The 21,036-nt window shown below is 51.5% G+C and overlaps 1 protein-coding gene across 1 annotated transcript in view; it reads left to right on the top strand.

Moving 5' to 3' along the window:
- Positions 1–17,021, top strand: part of LRP6 (LDL receptor related protein 6) — a 143,132-nt gene extending 126,111 nt beyond the window's left edge. Inside the window, exons 18-23 of the mRNA XM_038753603.1 lie at positions 4,934–5,170; positions 7,254–7,364; positions 14,221–14,451; positions 15,481–15,617; positions 16,200–16,297; positions 16,599–17,021. Of these exons, the coding sequence (XP_038609531.1) occupies positions 4,934–5,170; positions 7,254–7,364; positions 14,221–14,451; positions 15,481–15,617; positions 16,200–16,297; positions 16,599–16,893 (1,109 nt within the window). The 3' untranslated portion in view covers positions 16,894–17,021. The remainder of the gene's footprint in view (positions 1–4,933; positions 5,171–7,253; positions 7,365–14,220; positions 14,452–15,480; positions 15,618–16,199; positions 16,298–16,598) is intronic.
- Positions 17,022–21,036: the final 4,015 nt, after the last annotated feature.

Below are 21,036 nucleotides of genomic sequence, written 5' to 3'. Positions count from 1 at the left end.
CGTCACAGATCAATCAATCGATCGTATTTATTGAGCGCTTACTGTGTGCAGAGCGCTGTACAGATGCCAGCTCTCGGGGCCGCTACTCTTCCTCCCCCGACCAACTTCTCCCCGCCCTTTCCCAGCACCAAGCTGAGGCACCGGGGCCACTTTGAGGCCCTGGGCTCCATTTTCTCCAAGATCCATGATAAGAATAAACGTAAACCCAGGTAAGGCTTTGTATGTGGTATGCGGCCATGGGACTTAAAAGGGCGTCACCCTGGCCATGAAAGAGAGGCTCCCGAAAGGAAAACCAGAAGTTCTGCGTTTTCCTTGGTTGAAATTCCAAGTGGCTCAGAGGCCCAACCTGGATAAATCGAGATGATTCCCGCAGGAAGCTCGGCGCTAACGTCGAGATGGTTTTCGCCGGTTCAGTAGAGTTCACCCCTGCTTCTGCTGTCTCTTTTTTCCACTCTGAAAATGGCCTGAATAGGGCTTTGGAGAGGGCCATGCTCCCTGTTTAATGTGTCTCAGTAATGCCGCTACAACTACTACTAATATTACTAGCAGTAGTAGTAGTATCTACTAATAATATTATTAGTAGTATCATTAATAAAAGTAATGATAATTGTGGCATTTATTAAGTGTTTACTGAGTGGCAAGCACTGTACTAAGCCCTGGGGTAGATACAGGATAATCAGGTTGACCTCAGTCCCTGTTTTTCCTCCGGATCATCTCTCCAGGACGAGAGCCAGGCAGCGCAGAAGCAGCACGCCCTAGTCAATCAATCAATCAATCAATCAATCGTATTTATTGAGCGCTTACTGTGTGCAGAGCACTGTACTAAGTGCTTGGGAAGTACAAGATGGCAACATATAGATAGTCCCTACCCAACAATCAATCAATCGTATTTATTGAGCGCTTACTGTGTGCAGAGCACTGTACTAAGCGCTTGGGAAGTACAAGTTCATTCATTCATTCAATCGTATTTATTGAGCGCTTACTTTGTGCAGAGCACTGTACTAAGTGCTTGGGAAGTACAAGTTGGCAACATACAGAGATGGTCCCCACCCAGCAGCGGGCTCACAGTCTAGAAGGGGGAGACAGAGAACAAAACAAAACATATTAACAAAATAAATAGAATAAATATGTACAAGTAAACTAGAGTAATAAATACGTACAAACATATACAGGCTCCAAACCCGGGCTCTTTCCACTGAGCCACGCTGCTTCTCTACCAACAGCATTAAAGTGGCAACATCAATCAATCAATCGTATTTATTGAGCGCTTACTGTGTGCAGAGCACTGGACTAAGCGCTTGGGAGATAGTCCCTACCCAGCAGTGGGCTCACAGTCTAAAAGGGGGAGACAGAGAACAAAACCAAACATACTAACAAAACAAAATAAATAGAATAGATTTGTACAAGTAAAATAAATAGAGTAATAAATATGTACAGGCATTTATACATATATACAGGTGCTGTGGGGAAGGGAAGGAGGTAAGATGGGGGTCAAACATGTGAATAAAATCAACAGAATAGTAAATATGTACAAGTTAAACTTGAGAGCTCAAGGGTTAGGGTTGAGTGAATGACTGGGGCGAGGTGGGGGCCGTTGTGGCACGCACTAGTCGAAAATAGCCTGGGCTTGGGAGACCGAGGACCTGTATTCTAATCCCGGCTCTGCCACCGGCCTGCCGGGTGACCTCGGGCAAGTCACTTCACTTCTGGGCCTCAGTCTCCTCATCCGTAAAACGGATGTTCACTGCCTGTTCGCCCTCCTGCTTAGGCTGTTCAGTCCAGAGCCTGGCACATAAGAAGTGCTTAACAAATACCACAATCATTATTATCATCTATCTCAGTGCCGAGAGCCGTGTTTGACACACAGTAAGTGCTTAATAAATACCATTACTGGCATGGCTCAGTGGGAAAAGCCTGGGCTCTGGAGTCAGAGGTCATGGGTTCAAGTCCCGGCTCCGCCACTTGTCAGCTGGGTTACTTTGGACAAGTCACTTCTCTTAGACTGTGAGCCCAATCTTTTAGACTGTGAGCCCAATGTTGGGTAGGGACTGTCTCTATATGTTGCCAATTTGTACTTCCCAAGCGCTTAGTACAGTGCTCTGCACATAGTAAGCGCTCAATCAATATGATTGATTGATTGATTGGGCCTCAGGTACCTCATCTGTAAAATGGGTATTAAGACTGTGAGCCCCCCGTGGGACAACCCGATCACCTTGTAACCTCCCCAGCGCTTCGAACAATGCTCTGCACATAGTAAGCGCTTAATAAATCCCATTATTATTATTATTATTGTTGCTGTCATTAGGTGGGCTAATTCTCCCCTCCCTTCTAAAGGTTAGGTGCTCTGGGGATTCGAGCCTGCTCCATCAGTTTCTCTTCCATGTCACCCTCGCTTCCTAATTTGTATCGTCCTCTCCCAAGCGCTTGGAATAAAAATAATAATAATAATAATAATAATGATGGCATTTGTTAAGCGCTTACTACGTGCAAAGAACTGTTCCAAGCGCTGGAATAGTGCTTTTCACATAGGAAGCGCTCCGCAAATATGCCCCCCGTTCATGTAGCTCCTGTTATGGCCCTGGCCCCTACGTTTATGCCTGGCAGTCTGATGCTCTCCCTGATTTCCGAGAAGGAAAGAGCCGAGTGGCCTTGGCATTACGAAGCGCTGGAACGGGACGGACTCTTTGGGGTCCCTGATGGACGCCCTATACTTCCCGCTGCCGCTCTGCGACCAGTTTTCCTGAATCTTTATGAGGAGAGCCACTTTGGGCAGGTGCTTTGGCAGCCACTGTCGTCGGAGTCTGGTTTGCCCCGCATATCCATCCCGTCGCCAAACGTGTTGCAGCCGGTTGCGCTACTTTCCAGAGCTTTAATGCTCATCCCAGTCGTCGGGTTCCCTTGCGGGGACGCCCTTGGGTCTATTCCCCCTTCGAGGGAATGCATTTTGATTCTGTGACGCTTCCCAGGGCTGGCCGTTCTCGATACCTGCTGGTTGTTGTCGATCGTCTGACTGGGTGGATTGAGGCTTTCAATCAGTCGTATTTATTGAGCACTTAGAATAGAATAGAATAAAATAAATAGAATAGTAATCAATCAATCAATCGTATTTATTGAGCGCTTACTGTGTGCAGAGCACCGTACTAAGCGCTTGGGAAGTCCAAGTCGGCAACATATAGATACGGTCCCTACCCAACAGCGGGCTCACGGTCTAGAAGTCTTTCCCTTCATCTCGAGCAACTGCTCTTACGCTGGCGAAATGTCTCTTGCGGGAAGTCAGTCCCCGGCTCGGGCCACCTGCTGTTATTGATTCTGATCAGGGATCTTATTTTACTGAGTCTGTTCTCAGTATTTTACTGAGTTGACACCCGTCCACGTGTTTTGTTTTGTTGTCCGTCTCCCCCTTCTAGACTGTGAGCCCGTTGTTGGGTAGGGACCGTCTCTCTATACTTCCCAAGTGCTTAGTACAGTGCTCTGCACACAGTCAGCGCTTAATAAATATGATTGAATGAATGAATATAGCTATAATTCTATTTATTCTGACGATTTTGACACCTGTCCACATGTTTTGTTTTGTTGTCCATCTCCCCTTTCTAGACTGTGAGCCCGTTGTTGGGGAGGGACCGTCTCTAGATGTTGCCGACTTGTACTTCCCAAGCGCTTAGTCCAGTGCTCTGCACACAGTCAGCGCTTAATACGATTGAATGAATGAATGAATATAGCTTTAATTCTATTTATTCTGACGATTTTGACACCTGTCCACTTGTTTTGTTTTGTTGTCCGTCTCCCCCTTCTAGACTGTGAGCCCGTTGTTGGGTAGGGACCGTCTCTCTATACTTCCCAAGCGCTTAGTCCAGTGCTCTGCACACAGTCAGCGCTTAATAAATACGATTGAATGAATGAATGAATATAGCTATAATTCTACTTATTCTGACGATTTTGACATCTGTCCACATGTTTTGTTTTGTTACCTGTCTCCCCCTTCTAGACTGTGAGCCCGTTGTTGGGTAGGGACCGTCTCTAGATGTTGCCGACTTGTACTTCCCAAGCGCTTAGTCCAGTGCTGTGCACACAGTAAGCGCTCAATAAATACGATTGAATGAATGAATGAATATAGCTGTAATTCTATTTATTCTGACGATTTTGACATCTGTCCACATGTTTTGTTTTGTTGTCCGTCTCCCCCTTCCAGACTGTGAGCCCGTTCTTGGGTAGGGACCGTCTCTCTATACTTCCCAAGCGCTTAGTCCAGTGCTCTGCACACAGTCAGCGCTTAATAAATACGATTGAATGAATGAATGAATATAGCTATAATTCTATTTATTCTGACGATTTTGACATCTGTCCACATGTTTTGTTTTGTTGCCCGTCTCCCCTTTCTAGACTGTGAGCCCATTGTTGGGTAGGGACTGTCTCTAGATGTTGCCGACTTGTACTTCCCAAGCTCTTAGTACAGTGCTCTGCACACAGTAAGCACTCAATAAATATGAATGAATGAATATAGCTATAATTCTGTTTATTCTGACAATTTTGACACCTGTCCACATGGTTTTTTTTGTTGTCCGTCTCCCCCTTCTAGACTGTGAGCCCGTTGTTGGGTAGGGACCGTCTCTAGATGTTGCCGACTTGTACTTCCCAAGCACTTAGTCCAGTGCTCTGCACACAGTAAGCGCTCAATAAATACGATTGAATGAATGAATGAATATAGCTATAATTCTGTTTATTCTGACGATTTTGACACCTGTCCACATGTTTTTTTTTGTTGTCCATCTCCCCCTTCTAGACTGTGAGCCCGATGTTGGGTAGGGACCGTCTCTCTATGTTGCCGACCTGGACTTCCCAAGCGCGTAGTCCAGTGCTCCGCACACAGTCGGCGCTCAGTGAATTCGATGAAAAATGCAAATGACTAATCGCTGGCCGGTCCGATTGATTGCAGAGCCCCCGACGTGCTCCCCGCAGCAGTTCACGTGCTTCACGGGGGAGATCGACTGCATCCCCGTCGCCTGGCGGTGCGACGGCTTCACGGAGTGCGAAGACCAGAGCGACGAGCTCAACTGCCCCGTGTGCTCCGAGGCCGAGTTCCAGTGCGCCAGCGGCCAGTGCATCGACGGCTCCCTCCGCTGCAACGCCGACGCCAACTGCCAGGACAAGTCGGACGAGAAGAACTGCGAAGGTACCGCCCGGGTGGCCCGCCGAGCCGGGGCCCTGCCTTTATTAGGTCCCCCTTTTTTTCCAGAGGGAAGGATTCCTTTTCCTCCAGAGCGATGAAAGAAATTGCCAAGTGGATAGAGCTTTAGGATAGACTGAGCCCCCTTTTTCCTCCCCTCCTCCCCATCCCCCCCGCCCTATCATCATCATCAATCATATTTATTGAGCACTTAGTATGTGCAGAGCACTGTACTAAGCGCTTGGGAAGTACAAATTGGCCACATATAGAGACAGTCCCTACCCAACATCATCATCATCATCATCAATCGTATTTATTGAGCGCTTACTATGTGCAGAGCACTGTACTAAGCGCTTGGGAAGTACAAATTGGCCGCATATAGAGACAGTCCCTACCCAACATCATCATCATCATCATCAATCGTATTTATTGAGCGCTTACTATGTGCAGAGCACCGTACTAAGCGCTTGGGAAGTACAAATTGGCAGCATCTAGAGACAGTCCCTACCCAGCAGTGGGCTCACAGTCTAAAAGGGGGAGACAGAGAACAAAACCAAACATACTAACAAAATAAAATAAATAGAATAGATATGGACAAGTAAAATAAATAAATAAGTAGAGTAATAAATACGTACAAACATATATACATATATACAGGTGCTGTGGGGAAGGGAAGGAGGTAAGATGGTGGGGATGGAGAGGATGGGGGGGATGGAGAGAGCCCTACCTCCTTCCCCTCCCCACAGCACCTGTATATGTGTTTGTACAGATTTATTACTCTATTTATTTTACTTGTACATACTTGCTATTCTATTTGTTTTGTTAATAATGTGCATCTAGCTTTTATTTTTATTTATTCTGATGACCTGACACCTGTCCACATGTTTTGTCTGTTGTCCGTCTCCCCCTTCTAGACTGTGAGCCCGTTGTTGGGTAGGGACTGTCTCTAGATGTTGCCGACTTGGACTTCCCAAGCACTTAGTCCAGTGCTCTGCACACAGTAGGCGCTCAATAAATACGATTGAATGAATGAATGCTTGGCACATAGTGCTGAACAAATATCATAATAATAATTATTATTATTATTAGCACCGTACTGAAGCAGCGTGGCTCAGTGGAAAGAGCACGGGCTTTGGAGTCAGAGGTCATGTGTTTGCATCCTGGCTCTGCCACATGTCTGCTCTGTGACCCGGGGCAAGTGACTTCATTCATTCATTCATTCAATCGTACTTATTGAGCGCTTACTGTGTGCAGAGCACTGTCCTAAGCGCTTGGGAAGTACAAGTTGGCAACATATAGAGACGGTCCCTACCCAACAGTGGGCTCACTTCACTTCTCTGGGCCTCAGTTCCCTCATCTGGAAAATGGGGATCGAGACTGTGAGCCCCACGAGGGACAGGGACTTGATTTATAATAATAATAATGATAGCAATTGTTAAGCGCATACTGTGTGCAAAGCACTGTTCTAAGCGCTGGGGAGGATACAAGGTGATCAGGTTATCAATCAGTCAATCATATTTATTGAGCGCTTACTGTGTGCAGAGCACTGTACTAAGCGCTTGGGAAGTACAAGGTGGGCAAGGTTATCCCACATGGGCTCACAGTCTTAATCCCCATTTTACAGATCAGGGAACTGAGGCCCAGAGAAGTGACATGCCCAAAGTCACACGGCTGACAATTGGTGGAGCCGGGATTTGAACTCATGACCTCTGACTCCCGAGCCCGGGCTCTTTCCATTGAGCCACGCTGCTTCGTGCTTGTAGCCACCCCAGCACATAGTAAGCGCTTAACAAGTAACATCATCGTCGTCGTTATTAACAAATCCCGTGTACAGAAGCTGAAGCCCCAAGCCGAGCATTGCGTTAGAGCCACTGTAGACGGTCAGCTCGTTGCGGGCGGGGAACGTGTCCGTCTGTTGTTGTAGTGTACCCTCCCAAGCGCTTAGTACAGCGCCTTAAGCACGTGGAACCGCCACAGAATTCCTCTCACCTCACCCCTCCCTTCCCTATCCCTCCCCCCGTTGGGGACCGTTGTCCTGATTTGTTCCCGGTTCCCGACGAGTGACAATGACGTTCGCTTTGTTTTCCAGTGCTCTGCCTAATGGATCAGTTCCGCTGTGCCAACGGACAGTGCATCGGCAAACACAAGAAATGCGATCACAACATGGACTGTAGCGACAAGTCAGACGAGCTGGATTGTTGTAAGTTCAGCGTCCGAGGCGAGAACAAAAACTCGCGTGTAGCTTCCTGCCGCTCGGGACGTTCATTCGGGACCGTTTGGTTTCCCTGATCAAGCAGCGTGTGCTCTGGGCAAGATAGAGGTTTCCTGCCCGGGATGGCTCCGGGTGGATAATTGCTGTATCTTATCAATCCTTCAGTGGTATTTATTGAGTGCTTATTATTAATAATAATAATAATAATAATAATAATGGTATTTGTTAAGCGCTTACTATGTGCCAGGCACTAAGCATCGGCATATATACAAGTTAATCAGGTTGGACACAGTTCCTGTCCCACGCAGGGCTCACAAACTAAACCCCCAATAAAACCCCCAAGAAAACAGCGTGGCTCAGTAGAAAGAGCCCGGGCTTTGGAGTCAGAGGTCATGGGTTGCCAACTTGTACTTCCCAAGCGCTTAGCACAGTGCTCAGCACACAGTAAGCGCTCAATAAATACGACTGAATGAATGAAAGTCTGAATGAATCCCAGCTCTGCCAGTTGTCAGCTGTGTGGCTTTGGGCCAGTCACTTCGCTTCTCTGGGCCTCCGTTAATAATAATGGCATTTATTAAGCGCTTACTATGTGCAAAGCACTGTTCTAAGCGCTTTCCCTCATCTGCAAAAATGGGGATGAAGACTTTGAGCCCCCCGTGGGACAACCTGATCACCTTGTACCCAGTGTTTAGAACAGTGCTTTGCACATAGTAAGCGCTTAATAAATGCCATCAAAATAAAAAATCCCCATTTTGCAGATGCAGTAACAGGCGTAAAGTGACTTGCCCGAGGTCGCACAGCAGACAAGTGGCGGGGCCGGGATTAGAACCCATGGCCTTCCGACTCCCAAGCCTGTGCTGTAACCACTATCCATGCGTACTGGGCGCAGAGTGCTGTGCGAAGCACATGGGAGAGTAATCAGCCAATGGTACTTGCTGAGTGCTTACCAGTTGCAGGGTACTAAGGGCTTGGGAGAGTGCATTGCAAGCAGTAGCATGGACTAGTGGTTAGAGTGCAGGCCTGGGTTCTAATCCCGGCTCACCCTGGGGCCGTAGGGAGGGCGAACGCCTTTTTTTTTTTGCACCTGAGAGCTGCCACCCGTCTGCCGTGTGACCTTGGACGAATCACACGAACGTCTCTGTGTCTCAGTGATCTCATCTGTATAATAATAATAATGATGATGGCATTTTTTAAGCACTTACTATGTGCAAAGCACTGTTCTAAGCACTGGGGAGGTTACAAGGTGATCAGGTTGTCGCACGGGGGGCTCCCAGTCTTCATCCCCATTTTTACAGATGAGGGAACTGAGGCCCAGGGAAGTGAAATGACTGGCCCAAAGTCACACAGCTGACAATTGGCAGAGCTGGGATTCATTCATTCATTCATTCAGTCGTATTTATTGAGCGCTTACTGTGTGCAGAGCACTGGACTAAGCGCTTGGGAAGTACAAGTTGGCAACCCCTGACCCCTGACTCCAAAGCCCGTGCTCTTTCTACTGAGCCACGCTGCCTCTACATTTTACTGATGAGGGAACTGAGGCCCAGAGAAGTGAAGTGACTTGCCCAGAGTCACCCAGCTGACAGTCGGCGGAGCCGGAATTTGAACCCATGACCTCTGACTCCAAAGCCCGGGCCCTTTCCACTGAGCCACGCTGCTTCTCGTCTGTAAAACGGGGGTTAAGCCTATGAGCCCCACGTGGGATGAGGATTGGGTCCAACCTGGTTAGTTTGTATCTATCACGGCGCTTAGTACAGTGTCTGGCACAAAGTACTGCAACAAATGCCATTGTAAAAAAAAACGTGAGAGCAACACGGGAGACCCTTTAAGAGATCTTTCAAGGCCTCACGTGGGCTTTGCGGTGATCCATCAGCTCAGTGTTCGCACCGCTCTCATCGTCGGTGTCTGCCGAGAGACCTGTGGAAATGGAGGGCTGTTGCTTTGATTGGGGGTTTTCTTGGGGGTTTTATTTTTTCCTCTCAGAGTATATATGTGTATATGTCCTGTATATATGTATATATGTTTGTACATATTTCTTACTCTATTTATTGTACTTGTACATATCTATTCTAGTAATAATAACAGTGGCATTTGTTAAGCGCTTGCTATGTGCAAAGCACTGTTCTAAGCGCTGGGGAGGGGAAACAAGGTAATGAGGTCGTCCCATGTGGGACTCACAGTCTTCACCCCCATTTTGCAGATGAGGGAACTGAGGCTCAGAGAAGTTAAGTGACTTACCCAAGGTCACACAGCAGACGTGTGGCAGAGCCGGGATTCGAACCCATGATCTCTGACTCCAAAGCCCGGGCTCTTTCCACTGAGTCACACTGCTCCTCCATTCTATTCTAGATTCTATTTATTTTATTTTGTCAATATGTTTGGTTTTGTTGTTCGTCTCCCCCCTTCTAGACTGTGAACCTGCTGTTGGGTAGGGACCATCTCTAGACGCTGCCAACTTGGACTTCCCAAGTGCTTAGTACAGTGCTCTGCACACAGTAAGCGCTCAATAAATACGATTGATTGATTGATTGATTGGTGGTGTGGGGGAGAGACTGCTCAGTGCCTTGAGCGGAATAGAACGAGGCTGCAGTCGGAAGTCAGAAAGCGCTCCTCCATCGAGATGAGCCTTGCCAGTGGGGTGGGCCGCCGGGCCGCGATCAGAGGATGAAGGGACCAGGAAAATTATGATGCTTCAAGGGGAATCGGTAGGAAGCCCACTGTTGGGTAGGGACTGCCTCTATATGTTGCCAACTTGTACTTCCCAAGCGCTTAGTACAGTGCTCTGCACACAGTAAGCGCTCAATAAGTACAATTGATTGATTGACACCCCTTCCCCCGCCACCGAGCTGACAGTCATTCATTCAGTCGTATTTATCGAGCGCTTACTGTGTGCAGAGCACTGGACTGAGCGCTTGGGAAGTCCAAGTCGGCGACATCTAGAGACAGTCCCTACCCACCAACGGGCTCACCCTCTAGAAGGGGGAGACGGACGACAAGAGAAAACATGTGGACAGGCGTCAGGTTGTCAGGATAAATAGAATTAAAGCTAAATGCACATCATTAACAAAATAAATAGAATAGTAAATATGTACAAGGAAAATAAATAGAGTAATAAATCGGTACAAACATATATACAGGTGCTGTGGGGAGGGGAAGGAGGTAGGGCGGGAGGGGATGGGGAGGAGGAGAGGAAAAAGGGGGCTCAGTCTGGGAAGGCCTCCTGAAGGAGGTGAGCTCTCAGTATTCATTCATTCATTCAATCATATTTATTGAGCACTTACTATGTGCAGAGCACTGGACTAAGTGCTCAGGAAGTACAAGTTGGCAACATATAGAGACGGTCCCTACCCAACAGCGGGCTCACAGTCTAGAAGGGGAAGACGGACAACAAAACAAAACATATTAACAAAATAAAATACATAGAATAAATATGTACAAGTAAAATAAATCAATAAATAGAGTAATAAATCTGTACAAACATATATACATATGTACAGGTGCTGTGGGGAGGGGAAGGAGGTAGGGTGGGGGGATGGGGAGGAGGAGAGGGAAAAAGGGGGGCTCAGTGTGGGCAGGCCTCCTGGAGGAGGTGAGCTCTCAGTATTCATTCATTCAATCATATTTATTGAGCACTTACTGTGTGCAGAGCACTGGACTAAGCGCTCGGGAAGTCCAAGTTGGCAACATATAGAGACGGTCCCTACCCAAAAGCGGGCTCACAGTCTAGAAGGGGGAGACAGACAACAAAACGAAACATATTAACAAAATAAAATACGTAGAATAAATATGTACAAGTAAAATCAATAGAGTAATAAATCTGTACAAACATGTATGCAGGTGCTGTGGGGAGGGGAAGGAGGGAGGGTGGGGGAGAGGAAGGAGGGGGCTGAGTGTGGGAAGGCCTCCTGGAGGAGGTGAGCTCTCAGTAGGGCTTTGAAGGGGGGAAGAGAGCGAGCTGGTAGAACTCTACATCTCAGGGTCTTTGGCCGGGACCAAGTTGCACGTGACACTCCAACAGGGTGGACTTTCTGAGGTGATCAGGCCCGGGGATCGATGGTCAGCCCCTGCCCTGGATGCCATTTTCTCCCCCTGCATCCCCCCTATTGTGCCCCAAATCCCCAACAGAAATCAACCCCCCCCGGCCAGCGCGCACGCGTTACCGGTCCCCTCTCCGCTCCGCCCGGGCCTGTCCCCGCTCCACTTCCAAAGCTCTTGGAGCTAAAAATAATACAGGGATTTTGGCATCTCATTACCGGGAGGTCACGGGAAGCCGGCCAGACCGACAGGTGCCGAGGGCCCCGCTGACCCAAGCTCTTGGCCGAGAGTCACAGCGCTCAAGCTAGACGGGCCCACGGCCCCCACTCCCCAACCAGACCTAAGTGTGAGATTACCCGGGAATAATAATAATAATAATGGCATTTATTAACCGCTTACTATGTGCAAAGCACTGTTCTAAGCGCTGGGGAGGTTACAGGGTGATCAGGTTGTCCCGCGGGGGGGCTCACAGCCTTCACCCCCATTTTCCAGATGAGGGAAGTGAAGTGACTTTCCCAAAGTCACACAGCTGACAAGTGGCGCAGCCAGGATTTGAACCCATGACCTCTGGGCTCTTTCCACTGAGCTACGCTGCTTTTTACCGTGGCGTGGCGGGGAGGCCTGGAGCGGTGGATGAGTCATTTACCTTAGACTCACACTTAGCTCTTTTCTGCCTTCTCCATTCCTTGACCTGGAAAGAACAAAATCCACTCGGTGGCTGTGTTTGCCGGTGACGAACAAGGAGGGTTGATTCATTCAGTCATACATATTGAGCGCTTACTGGGTGCAGAACACTGTACTAAGCGCTTTTTGAGCTTAGTTGATGAGCTGCGGGGATTCCAGACCTGTGTGTCCATCGCCCCCAGACTGAGCCCCCTTTTTCCTCTCCTCCTCCCCATACCCCCCACCCTACCTCCTTCCCCTCCCCACTGCACCTGTATATATGTTTGTACCGATTTATTACTCTATTTTCCTTGTACATATTTACTATTCTATTTATTTTGTTAATGATGTACATCTAGCTTTACTTCTGTTTCATCTATTTATTGATTTATTTTACTTGTACATATCTATCCTATTTATTTTATTTTGTTAGTATGTTTGGTTTTGTTGTCTGTCTCCCCCTTTTAGACTGTGAGCCCACTGTTGGGTAGGGACTGTCTCTCTATGTTGCCAACTTGGACTTCCCAAGCGCTTAGTACAGTGCTCTGCACACAGTAAGCGCTCAATAAATACGATTGATTGATTGATTGAGCACTTACTGTGTGCAGAGCACTGTACTAAGCGCTTGGGAAGTACAAGTTGGCAGCATATAGAGACGGTCCCTACCCAACAGTGGGCTCACAATCTAAAAGTCTATTTATTCTGACGACTTGACACCTGTCCACATGTTTTGTTGTTTTGTTGTCCGTCTCCCCCTTCTAGACTGTGAGCCCGTTGTTGGGTAGGGACTGTCTCTAGATGTTGCCGACTTGTATTTCCCAAGCGCTTAGTACAGTGCTCTGCATACAGTAAGCGCTCAATAAATACAATTGATTGAATGAATGAATAGCTGTTTTATGTGCAATGATCTAGTTGCATTTATAAGGCCCCAACTCTTTCTTCTGCTATATCTAATAATAAATAATAATGGCATTTGTTAAGCGCTTACTATGTGCCAAGCACTGTTCTAAGCGCTGGGGAGGTTATAAGGTGATCAGGTTGTCCCACATGGGGCTCACAGTCTTCATCCCCATTTGACAGATGAGGGAACTGAGGCACAGAGAAGTGAAGTGACTTGCCCAAAGTCACGCAGCCGACAAGCGGCAGAGCCGGGATTTGAACCCACAATCTCTGGCTCCCAAGCCCAGGCTCTTTCCACTGAGCCACGCTGCTTCTCGTGCTTCTGTATCTGCGAGTCTTTTGCAAGGGACTGGGGTGGGGATGGAGGTAGATTGTGCAGAAAAAGGGAAACGTTTGCCTTGCGTTCTTTACAGTGCTTCCACAGGGCATGTTTTTACGGCGTTTAAGCGCTTACTATATGCCGGGCATTGTACTATACACTGGGTAGGTATAAAGTAATCAGGTTGAACACAGTCCCTGCCCCAAGTAGGCCTCACGGTCTTAATCCCCATTTTACAGGTGAGGTAACCGAGCCTCAGAGAAGCGAAGTGACTCACCCAAGGTCACCCGGCAGACAAGTGGCGGAGCCGGGATTGGAACCCAGGGCATCCAGAAAAGCAGCGTGGCTCAGTGGGAAGAGCCTGGGCTCTGGAGTCTGAGGTCCTGGGTTCAGATCCCGGCTCCACCAGTTGCCAGCTGTGTGACTTTGGGCAAGTCACTTCATCATCATCATCATCAATCGTATTTATTGAGCGCTTACTATGTGCAGAGCACTGTACTAAGCGCTTGGGAAGTACAAATTGGCAACATATAGAGACAGTCCCTACCCAACAGTGGGCTCACAGTCTAAAAGGGGGAGACAGAGAACAAAACCAAACATACTAATAAAATAAAATACTTCTCTGGGCCTCAGTTACCTCATCTGTAAAATAGGGATTAAGACCGTGAGCCCCCCGTGGGACAATCTGATTACCTTGTAACCTCCCCAGTGCTTAGAACAGTGCTTTGCACATAGTAAGCGCTTAGTCAGTGCCGTCGTCATTATTCTCCACTGTGGAGCGTGCCTCCGGAGAGATTACTGGTTCACGGGTTATCGTCCGAAAGTGTTTGAGTTAAGCATTTTGCCAAGAACTGGAATTCAGGTCCCCCGGGGACCTCCAGTTGGGGATTGTTCAGTAACCGTCCTGTGGTGTCTCGTCCCCCGTCTCAGACCCCACGGAGGAGCCGGCGCCCCAGGCCACCAACACCGTCGGCTCGGTCATCGGAGTCATCCTCACCATCTTCGTGTTCGGAGCCATGTATTTCATCTGCCAGAGGGTGCTTTGTCCACGCATGAAAGGAGACGGGGAGACGATGACCAACGACTACGTGGTCCACGGCTCGGCCTCGGTGCCCCTCGGCTACGTGCCCCACCCCAGTTCTCTGTCCGGCTCTCTGCCGGGTGAGTTGCTGAGGACCACCCCCGCCCCCCGGGCGAGAAACCCACCCCGCGCTCGACAGTTGAAGCCCCTATGGCCATCATCATCATCATCATCATAATAATGGCATTTATTAAGCGCTGAGGAGGTTACAAGGCGATCAGGTTGTCCCAAGCGGGCTCACAGTCTTCATCCCCATTTTACGGATGAGGTCACTGAGGCCCAGAGAAGTTAAGCGACTCGCCCCAAGTCACACAGCTGACAAGTGGCGGAGCCGGGGTTTGAACCCGTGACCTCTGACTCCAAAGCCCGGGCTCTTTCCTTTGAGCCTTGCGGGCATCCCCGCCCTTCGAAGCGCAAGTCTTCGGTTGGTTTGTTTTGGCCGAGTGGTCTGGACTTGTAGTCCTCTGGTTTCGTGCCCGTTCCCCGGCACCCTCTGTTCCTGTCGGCCGGGGTCCCTCGTGCCTCGCGGCCCGAAAATGGTACCGTGGGGTAAACCCGGGACCTGTTTGGGGGCAGACCGCTCCGTGGCCGGGGGAGCACTGGGCGGGAGCCCCGAAGAGTCCCCCGACCCCCACCAGCTTCAGGGCTAAGAAAAAACAAGAATGGAGAAAGCCATTTCCTTAGCCACCCCAGCGGGACTTTGTCCAAGTGTGTTTGGCATCTGCTCTAGAGCGGAAATCTCACCCTTGTGTGTTTAAAGTTAGTAGCCTGTCCTCGGTCCCCCCAGATGGGCGAATGAGCCAGCTCCGCCCCAGATTAGACTACTTCTAGCCCGGGCTACCGCAGGAAGCGCCCAGGCCGTCCTTCCCGGCGGCACGTCTCGGCCCACTGATTCCATCCTGCTCTCCTGGGCGGGGGCTTTGCTCGGCAGATGGTGAGGAGTAAGGAGTTGTAAAGGCTTTGGTTCTTTCGCCCCGGGGAGTAGATATTGCGTTCCTGTGGTGGCCAGATATCATCCCACTGGTTTTCTACCCCTGGCTCTCCACGCGTTTAAACGTCTCGCCATCCGTCTGTCTCTCTCTCTCTCTCTGTCCGTCGGCCCCCTCTAGGAATGTCCCGGGGGAAATCGGTGATCAGCTCCCTCAGCATCATGGGGGGAAGCAGCGGACCTCCCTACGACAGAGCCCACGTCACCGGGGCCTCCTCCAGCAGCTCCTCGAGTACCAAGGGCACGTACTTCCCGGCGGTGAGCACCCTTCTCCCCGGCCCCCCACCCACCCGCCCTGCTCTTCCAGGAGCAGGAACACCCCCCAGGATGATCCCGCCTCGGCCCAGGGCCCAGACTGAGGGAGTTAAAGGGGTGGGATTCCGGCTGGGAGAGGAGGCAGGAGGCGATCCCGTATCCTGGGGGCCTGCTTCGGTGTACGTGCAAAATGGGGAAATCACTGACGGGAGGAGAAATCACTGCCTAGCAAAAGGGAATCTGGGCCTCTCGGAAGTGCCCATTTGACCTCCCTGAAGGCCCCGGCCTTCGTTCCGTAACACAGGGCAGCCAAAGCTTCTCAGTTTCTGAGTTTTCGTCCGCGCCCCCTTAGTGACCGGTTGACGCCCCCGAGGGCTCTTGGCGCCTTGGCGATCCCTCTGGTCCGGGAAGGCCGCGGCGGAAGCGGAGGAGCTCCGGTCGTCATAGAGCGACTTGCGGAAATGATGGACGGGGGCCGGCTTGGGGCCGGAGGAGGGGACGGGCCTGGCCAGAAGGCACGGGGTCCGGGGCGTCCAGTTGGAAGAGTCGGGCGGTGCCTCATCGGCGGCGTTCCTTTCCTTGCAGATTTTGAACCCGCCTCCGTCTCCGGCCACGGAGCGTTCCCATTACACCATGGAGTTTGGCTACTCGTCCAACAGCCCTTCCACTCACAGGTCGTACAGGTAATACGACGCGGGGCGGGCCGGAAGCCGCCAGGAAGCGAGGGGTGGGATGGGCGGGTCAGCCCCCCAAAGTGGCTTAGCCGGCCCCTCCCCGCCTGCCCCCCGTTACGCCCCGTCCTAACGGGGCGCTTAGTCCAGCGCTCTGCACACAGTAAGCGCTCAATAAATACGAACGGGCGCGTCCGGACGGGTCAGCCCGGCTTCCTGGCGGGATGGAGCGTCGGGCCGGACTCGGGCGCTCCCCCGGGGGCCGCAGCCTGACCCTTCCGCCCCTCGGCTCTCCCGCCTCCTTCCCCGGCAGCTACCGGCCGTACAGTTACCGGCACTTCGCGCCCCCCACGACCCCCTGCAGCACGGACGTGTGCGACAGCGACTACGCGCCCAGCCGCAGGGTCACAGCCGGGGGGGCCGCCAAGGGGTACGCCAGCGACCTCAACTACGACTCGGAGCCCGTGCCCCCGCCCCCCACCCCCCGCAGCCAGTACCTGTCGGCGGAGGAGAACTACGAGAGCTGCCCGCCGTCCCCCTACACAGAGAGGAGTTACTCTCACCACCTCTACCCGCCTCCCCCGTCCCCGTGCACGGACTCCTCCTGAGGAGCGGCCCCCCTCCTCTGCCTGCCTCCAACGCCCGCCGGGAAAGGCCGACGGGCGGAGACCTGGAGGGGGGGAGGGGGCGACCGGAGAAGGACGAGGCAGGCCATGTACAGTTAAAAGTTATTAAATGGGCGGGGGGGCGGGGGGGGGGGATACTGGAGATATTTGTACAGAAGAAAAGGATATTTATATATTTTCTTAAAACGGCAAATCTGCTGCTTGTGCCATAAAAGTTGTCTTAAAAAAAAAACAAAGGAATTTGTACACAAAGTTTTTATTTTTGCCAAACAGAACACCTAGTAAACATGCCTTAGCTCCAGTGAAGCGAAGAAGCGCCCGGGGAGGAGGAGGAGGGCAGAGGCGCGGGCCCGGCGAGGTGAGGCCGGGGCCCCCGGCGATACCAAGGAGGCGGCGGGGGTCCGGCCCTCGGTGAGGAGGGCGGAGAGGGAGAGATGCCCGGGCAGGAGAGATGCCCGGCCCATTTCCAGGCCGGCCGCCAGAGCGGGGGCTTCCGTTCGGTGGGGCCGAGGGGGCACGGTGGATCTGCTGTGGGGTTACGTGTGTGCCTTTTTGTTGCCCTTTCCCCGTCTCCCTCAGCTTCTACCCCTGGGGGTGATCCCTCCATCTCCCCTCTCTGTCCTCCTCCCTCCTTCCCCTCCCATTCCAGTCTGGAGACACTGAGTCCCCCCCATCTCTGTCAGTCTCTCCATCCCTCCCTCCCTCTCTCTCCCCTCCATTTCCCATTCCAGTCTCGGGAACACGGAGCCCAGCACTGTCAGTTGCCCAGAGTTCGGATCCAGGCCTCAGTTTGGACCGGGGGCACGGGGATATGTGCGGTGGCCTCGATTCTTGCTTCCCTCGGGACAACAGAGCATAGTCTGAGGGCTTCTGCTCCCCTCTCCTCCCTCTCCGTCCACCCCCAGGAGGGTTCAGCGGCCCGACAACCTCAGTTCTACATCCCGGGTGGGGTAGAAAGACTGTCCCTTTTCGAAATGTTTTCACCTCTCAGTGCCCACAGAACTAGGTTAAAAAAAAAAAATGTTTTTTACGACTTATACTATAGACGATATATTTATGGATCATAAATTTAACCATTTATGTTAGTTTATTGTAAATGAATCATATATCCTTGCAGTACTTCCAAGTGTATATCACAGTATAAAGTCATTTTTATATAAATATATATATATATTTTTTTTTTTTTCCTAGTAAAAAGCATTTAAACATTTTCCACTCGGAGATGATGGTGAAGGAAGACCATTTTTACCGCTCGAGTTTCTCCAGCGATCCAACTCGTGCTATGTTCGCGTTAAAGTTGGCCAGTTTTCTGGGCGCGAGTTGAATAAGGTAGCGTGGTCGCGTGGGCCCCCGTAAGCTGCAGGCGTTGGGCCGGCTGCTCTTAGCCACGTGGTTTTTCTGTTCATTTCCCCACGTGTCGTGATGCGTTCCCTCGTGTGACCCTCCCGCCAGTGACCGAGCCGGGTGACCCGGTCGCCCGGAAGGCCACCGTGCTCGGCCCAAACGGACCGGGGGGGACCCGTCTGTTTGAATCCGTCTGCCACCGTGGGGCTGGGGGAGAGGGACAGAACCCCCACCCTCGTTGCATCCGTGCCGCCTTCCGGGACGCCGAGCCCCGGACTTTTCCAGAGAGGAATCGGAGGCGGGTGTTAGCAGGAGTGGAGCAGGGGAAGCTTTAAAAGGGAAAGCAGTCGGGATCTCGGGCCGGTTCTGGGATTGTTGGGGTGGCGCGCCGGTTTACGTCCCCTTTTCCCCGCTGGCTCTGACGCCGGGAAACCAGCTCGGGGCCTCATCCGGGAGGGCTTCAGGGGGGAGTTGGGAATCGAGCAAGAACTAGGCCTCACGTGCGTTTTCCTCTGACGTCAGGCCGTTGGACTGTGGGAGTCTTCCAGGGACACGTGAGCTCAGAGGGCAGGTTCGTTCCAGGACCGTGAACTCGGTTCTGGGTCTCCGAGCCCTCCGGTGCCGCAGGGGATTTGATGGTGACTTGGCTTGGGGCCGTTGTCCTCTTGCTAGGGGAAGTTGATGAGATCTGTGAAAGGTTCTTGATTTGGAGGTGGGACTTTTCTGAAAAGCGGGGCAAGGAACCAGCTCGGGGGGCTACCAGGATGTTGGAGCAGGAGTAAACCCACTAGCCATCACCCTCCACCCCAAACAACTGCTACGTATCAGTTACTGACAACACTACAACCCCCACCCCTGACAGTTCATGTCGGGGCAAGGATAGGGCTGGCCAGCCTGAAGAAAGCAGTCAGCGGAGGTTAGCCAGCGGTTTCAGAACGGGGTTTGAAATCAGATGAGACCCCGATTTTCAGGTCAGGTTCGGGAAAACTTCCGAACAAATCCACCCTGCTGCTCCGCGCACGCAAAAGCCTCCCGAAGGCTTGGTTGTTGGGCTTGGGTCCGAGCGCTTCCTCATCTACCGTGGACCGATGGTTGGGATGTAGGGAAGAGGGCGGAAGGGATAGCGTCATGATGCTTCGGGAGCCTGTTGCGTGGCGTCCAAGAGATCCCAGACGGATGATCCGAAATAGTCGGACGGTCACGTCCAGGTTGAGGAAGCCAGGGTGAGCAGGCCTCGGGAGGGCTTTAGATGGCTGAATTCAGCGGAGATCTTTTTCATTTTTGGTGCGCTGAATGGTTGGGAAAGATACCCGGACCCCGGCTGGCTCTCTGGGCCGAGACTGCTTTTGGGGGGCAGGTGGCCGGCGATGTGATCTGACGGGGGGAGCCCAAACAGCGACCCGGGAAGGAATCCGGTTGGCTCGGCTCTCTTGGCGAGACCCTGACGCTTCTTGGTCAATCTTCCATGGAGACCGCGAGCTCCTCGAGGGCAGGGATGAGGTCTTCTCACTCTCGTACCCTCCCGCTTTTGAACGGTGTAGCGTGAGCGGTTTCCGGATCTGTCTGAGCTGGAAACTTGGATGGATTTGAAGAGAATTGGAGTTGACTGTTGTTGTTCAGGAAGAGTTTAGGGGGAACCAAGGTCCGGTTTAGGGGGACGTCAGCTCTGGAGCTCGAGGACGTGAACGATCCCCCTTCAGTCCGGGCGGGCGGGTTTTTATCCCTACCGAGGCTCACGGACGCGTCGGTCCTCGGTCTCCCGACTCTGGCTCCCAAAACGGCGCCGTCCAGGAGGGATCCGAAGCGAGCTGTTGTCCTCAAAGGGGCCTTTTCCCAAAAGACCAGATGCTAGGAAGCGGACGGGAATTCCGGCCCGGAGTGGCGGGCGTAACGCTCGACATCGATGTCTGGTCCGGGGAACCGGTGAGAGAGAAATCAGAACCAGGCAGGGGTGGGGGCTCCTCTGAGCCGAGATAGGAAGGCAGGGAGTGAAATAGGGGGGAAAATGGAAGTTTCTGAGGAGGTTGGGGGAGGTTTTTGAGAATTTAGGCCGGACCAACCTGAGTGCAAGCCAAGCCCGGGGGCCGCTCTGGGGTTGTCTCTCCTCGGTGGTTTGTGTTTTGTTTTTTACGTCACGTAAGCTTTAATCTCTGTCGTCGTCTTCGAACCGGCCGGTGTCTCTCGGTCATCGACTTCGGTACGATCGTGCTTTGCAAGGATGTATTTATGTTATAATGGCCAACATTTGGTCAGGCCCGACTCGTTTATCCACTAACACTTTTTTGTTGTTGTTGTTGTTGTAAAATAAAGTGCTTTACTTGTCAACTGTATAAAAAAAAAGCCACCCTGTACAAACCCCTTTTGGATCATCGCCGTACGCGGAGTTGTAACTAATGAAATGTTGATTTTTATAATAAAACTGAGAGCGAGAACGTGGTTCGTTTCACTGAGGCGGTGGGAGGGGGGTGGTAACAGAACAGTTGTTTGCCAGAACTAAGATGAGATTAGGCGTATTTGTACAAATGACCTTAGGGTGTGTTTTTTTCCTGTTTCGAGGATGACGAGCGTTGGCGGGGGGAGGCCCGTGGAGGTAGTCGAGGCGGATTGACGGGTAATGCCGGCCAAGCCGTCCGTCTGCAGCCCAGATTGTCCGGACGGAAGTCCAGAGGGCCGGGGACGCGACAAGAAGAAAGGATGATGACAGTATTTGTTAAGCACTTACTGTGTGCCAAGCACTGTTCTAAGCACTGAAACCCCTGCCATTCCATTCATTCATTCAAT

The sequence above is a fragment of the Tachyglossus aculeatus genome, chromosome 11, assembly GCF_015852505.1.
Source record: "Tachyglossus aculeatus isolate mTacAcu1 chromosome 11, mTacAcu1.pri, whole genome shotgun sequence".
Taxonomy (NCBI): domain Eukaryota; kingdom Metazoa; phylum Chordata; class Mammalia; order Monotremata; family Tachyglossidae; genus Tachyglossus; species Tachyglossus aculeatus.
This window is presented reverse-complemented; position numbering and strand designations above follow the sequence as displayed.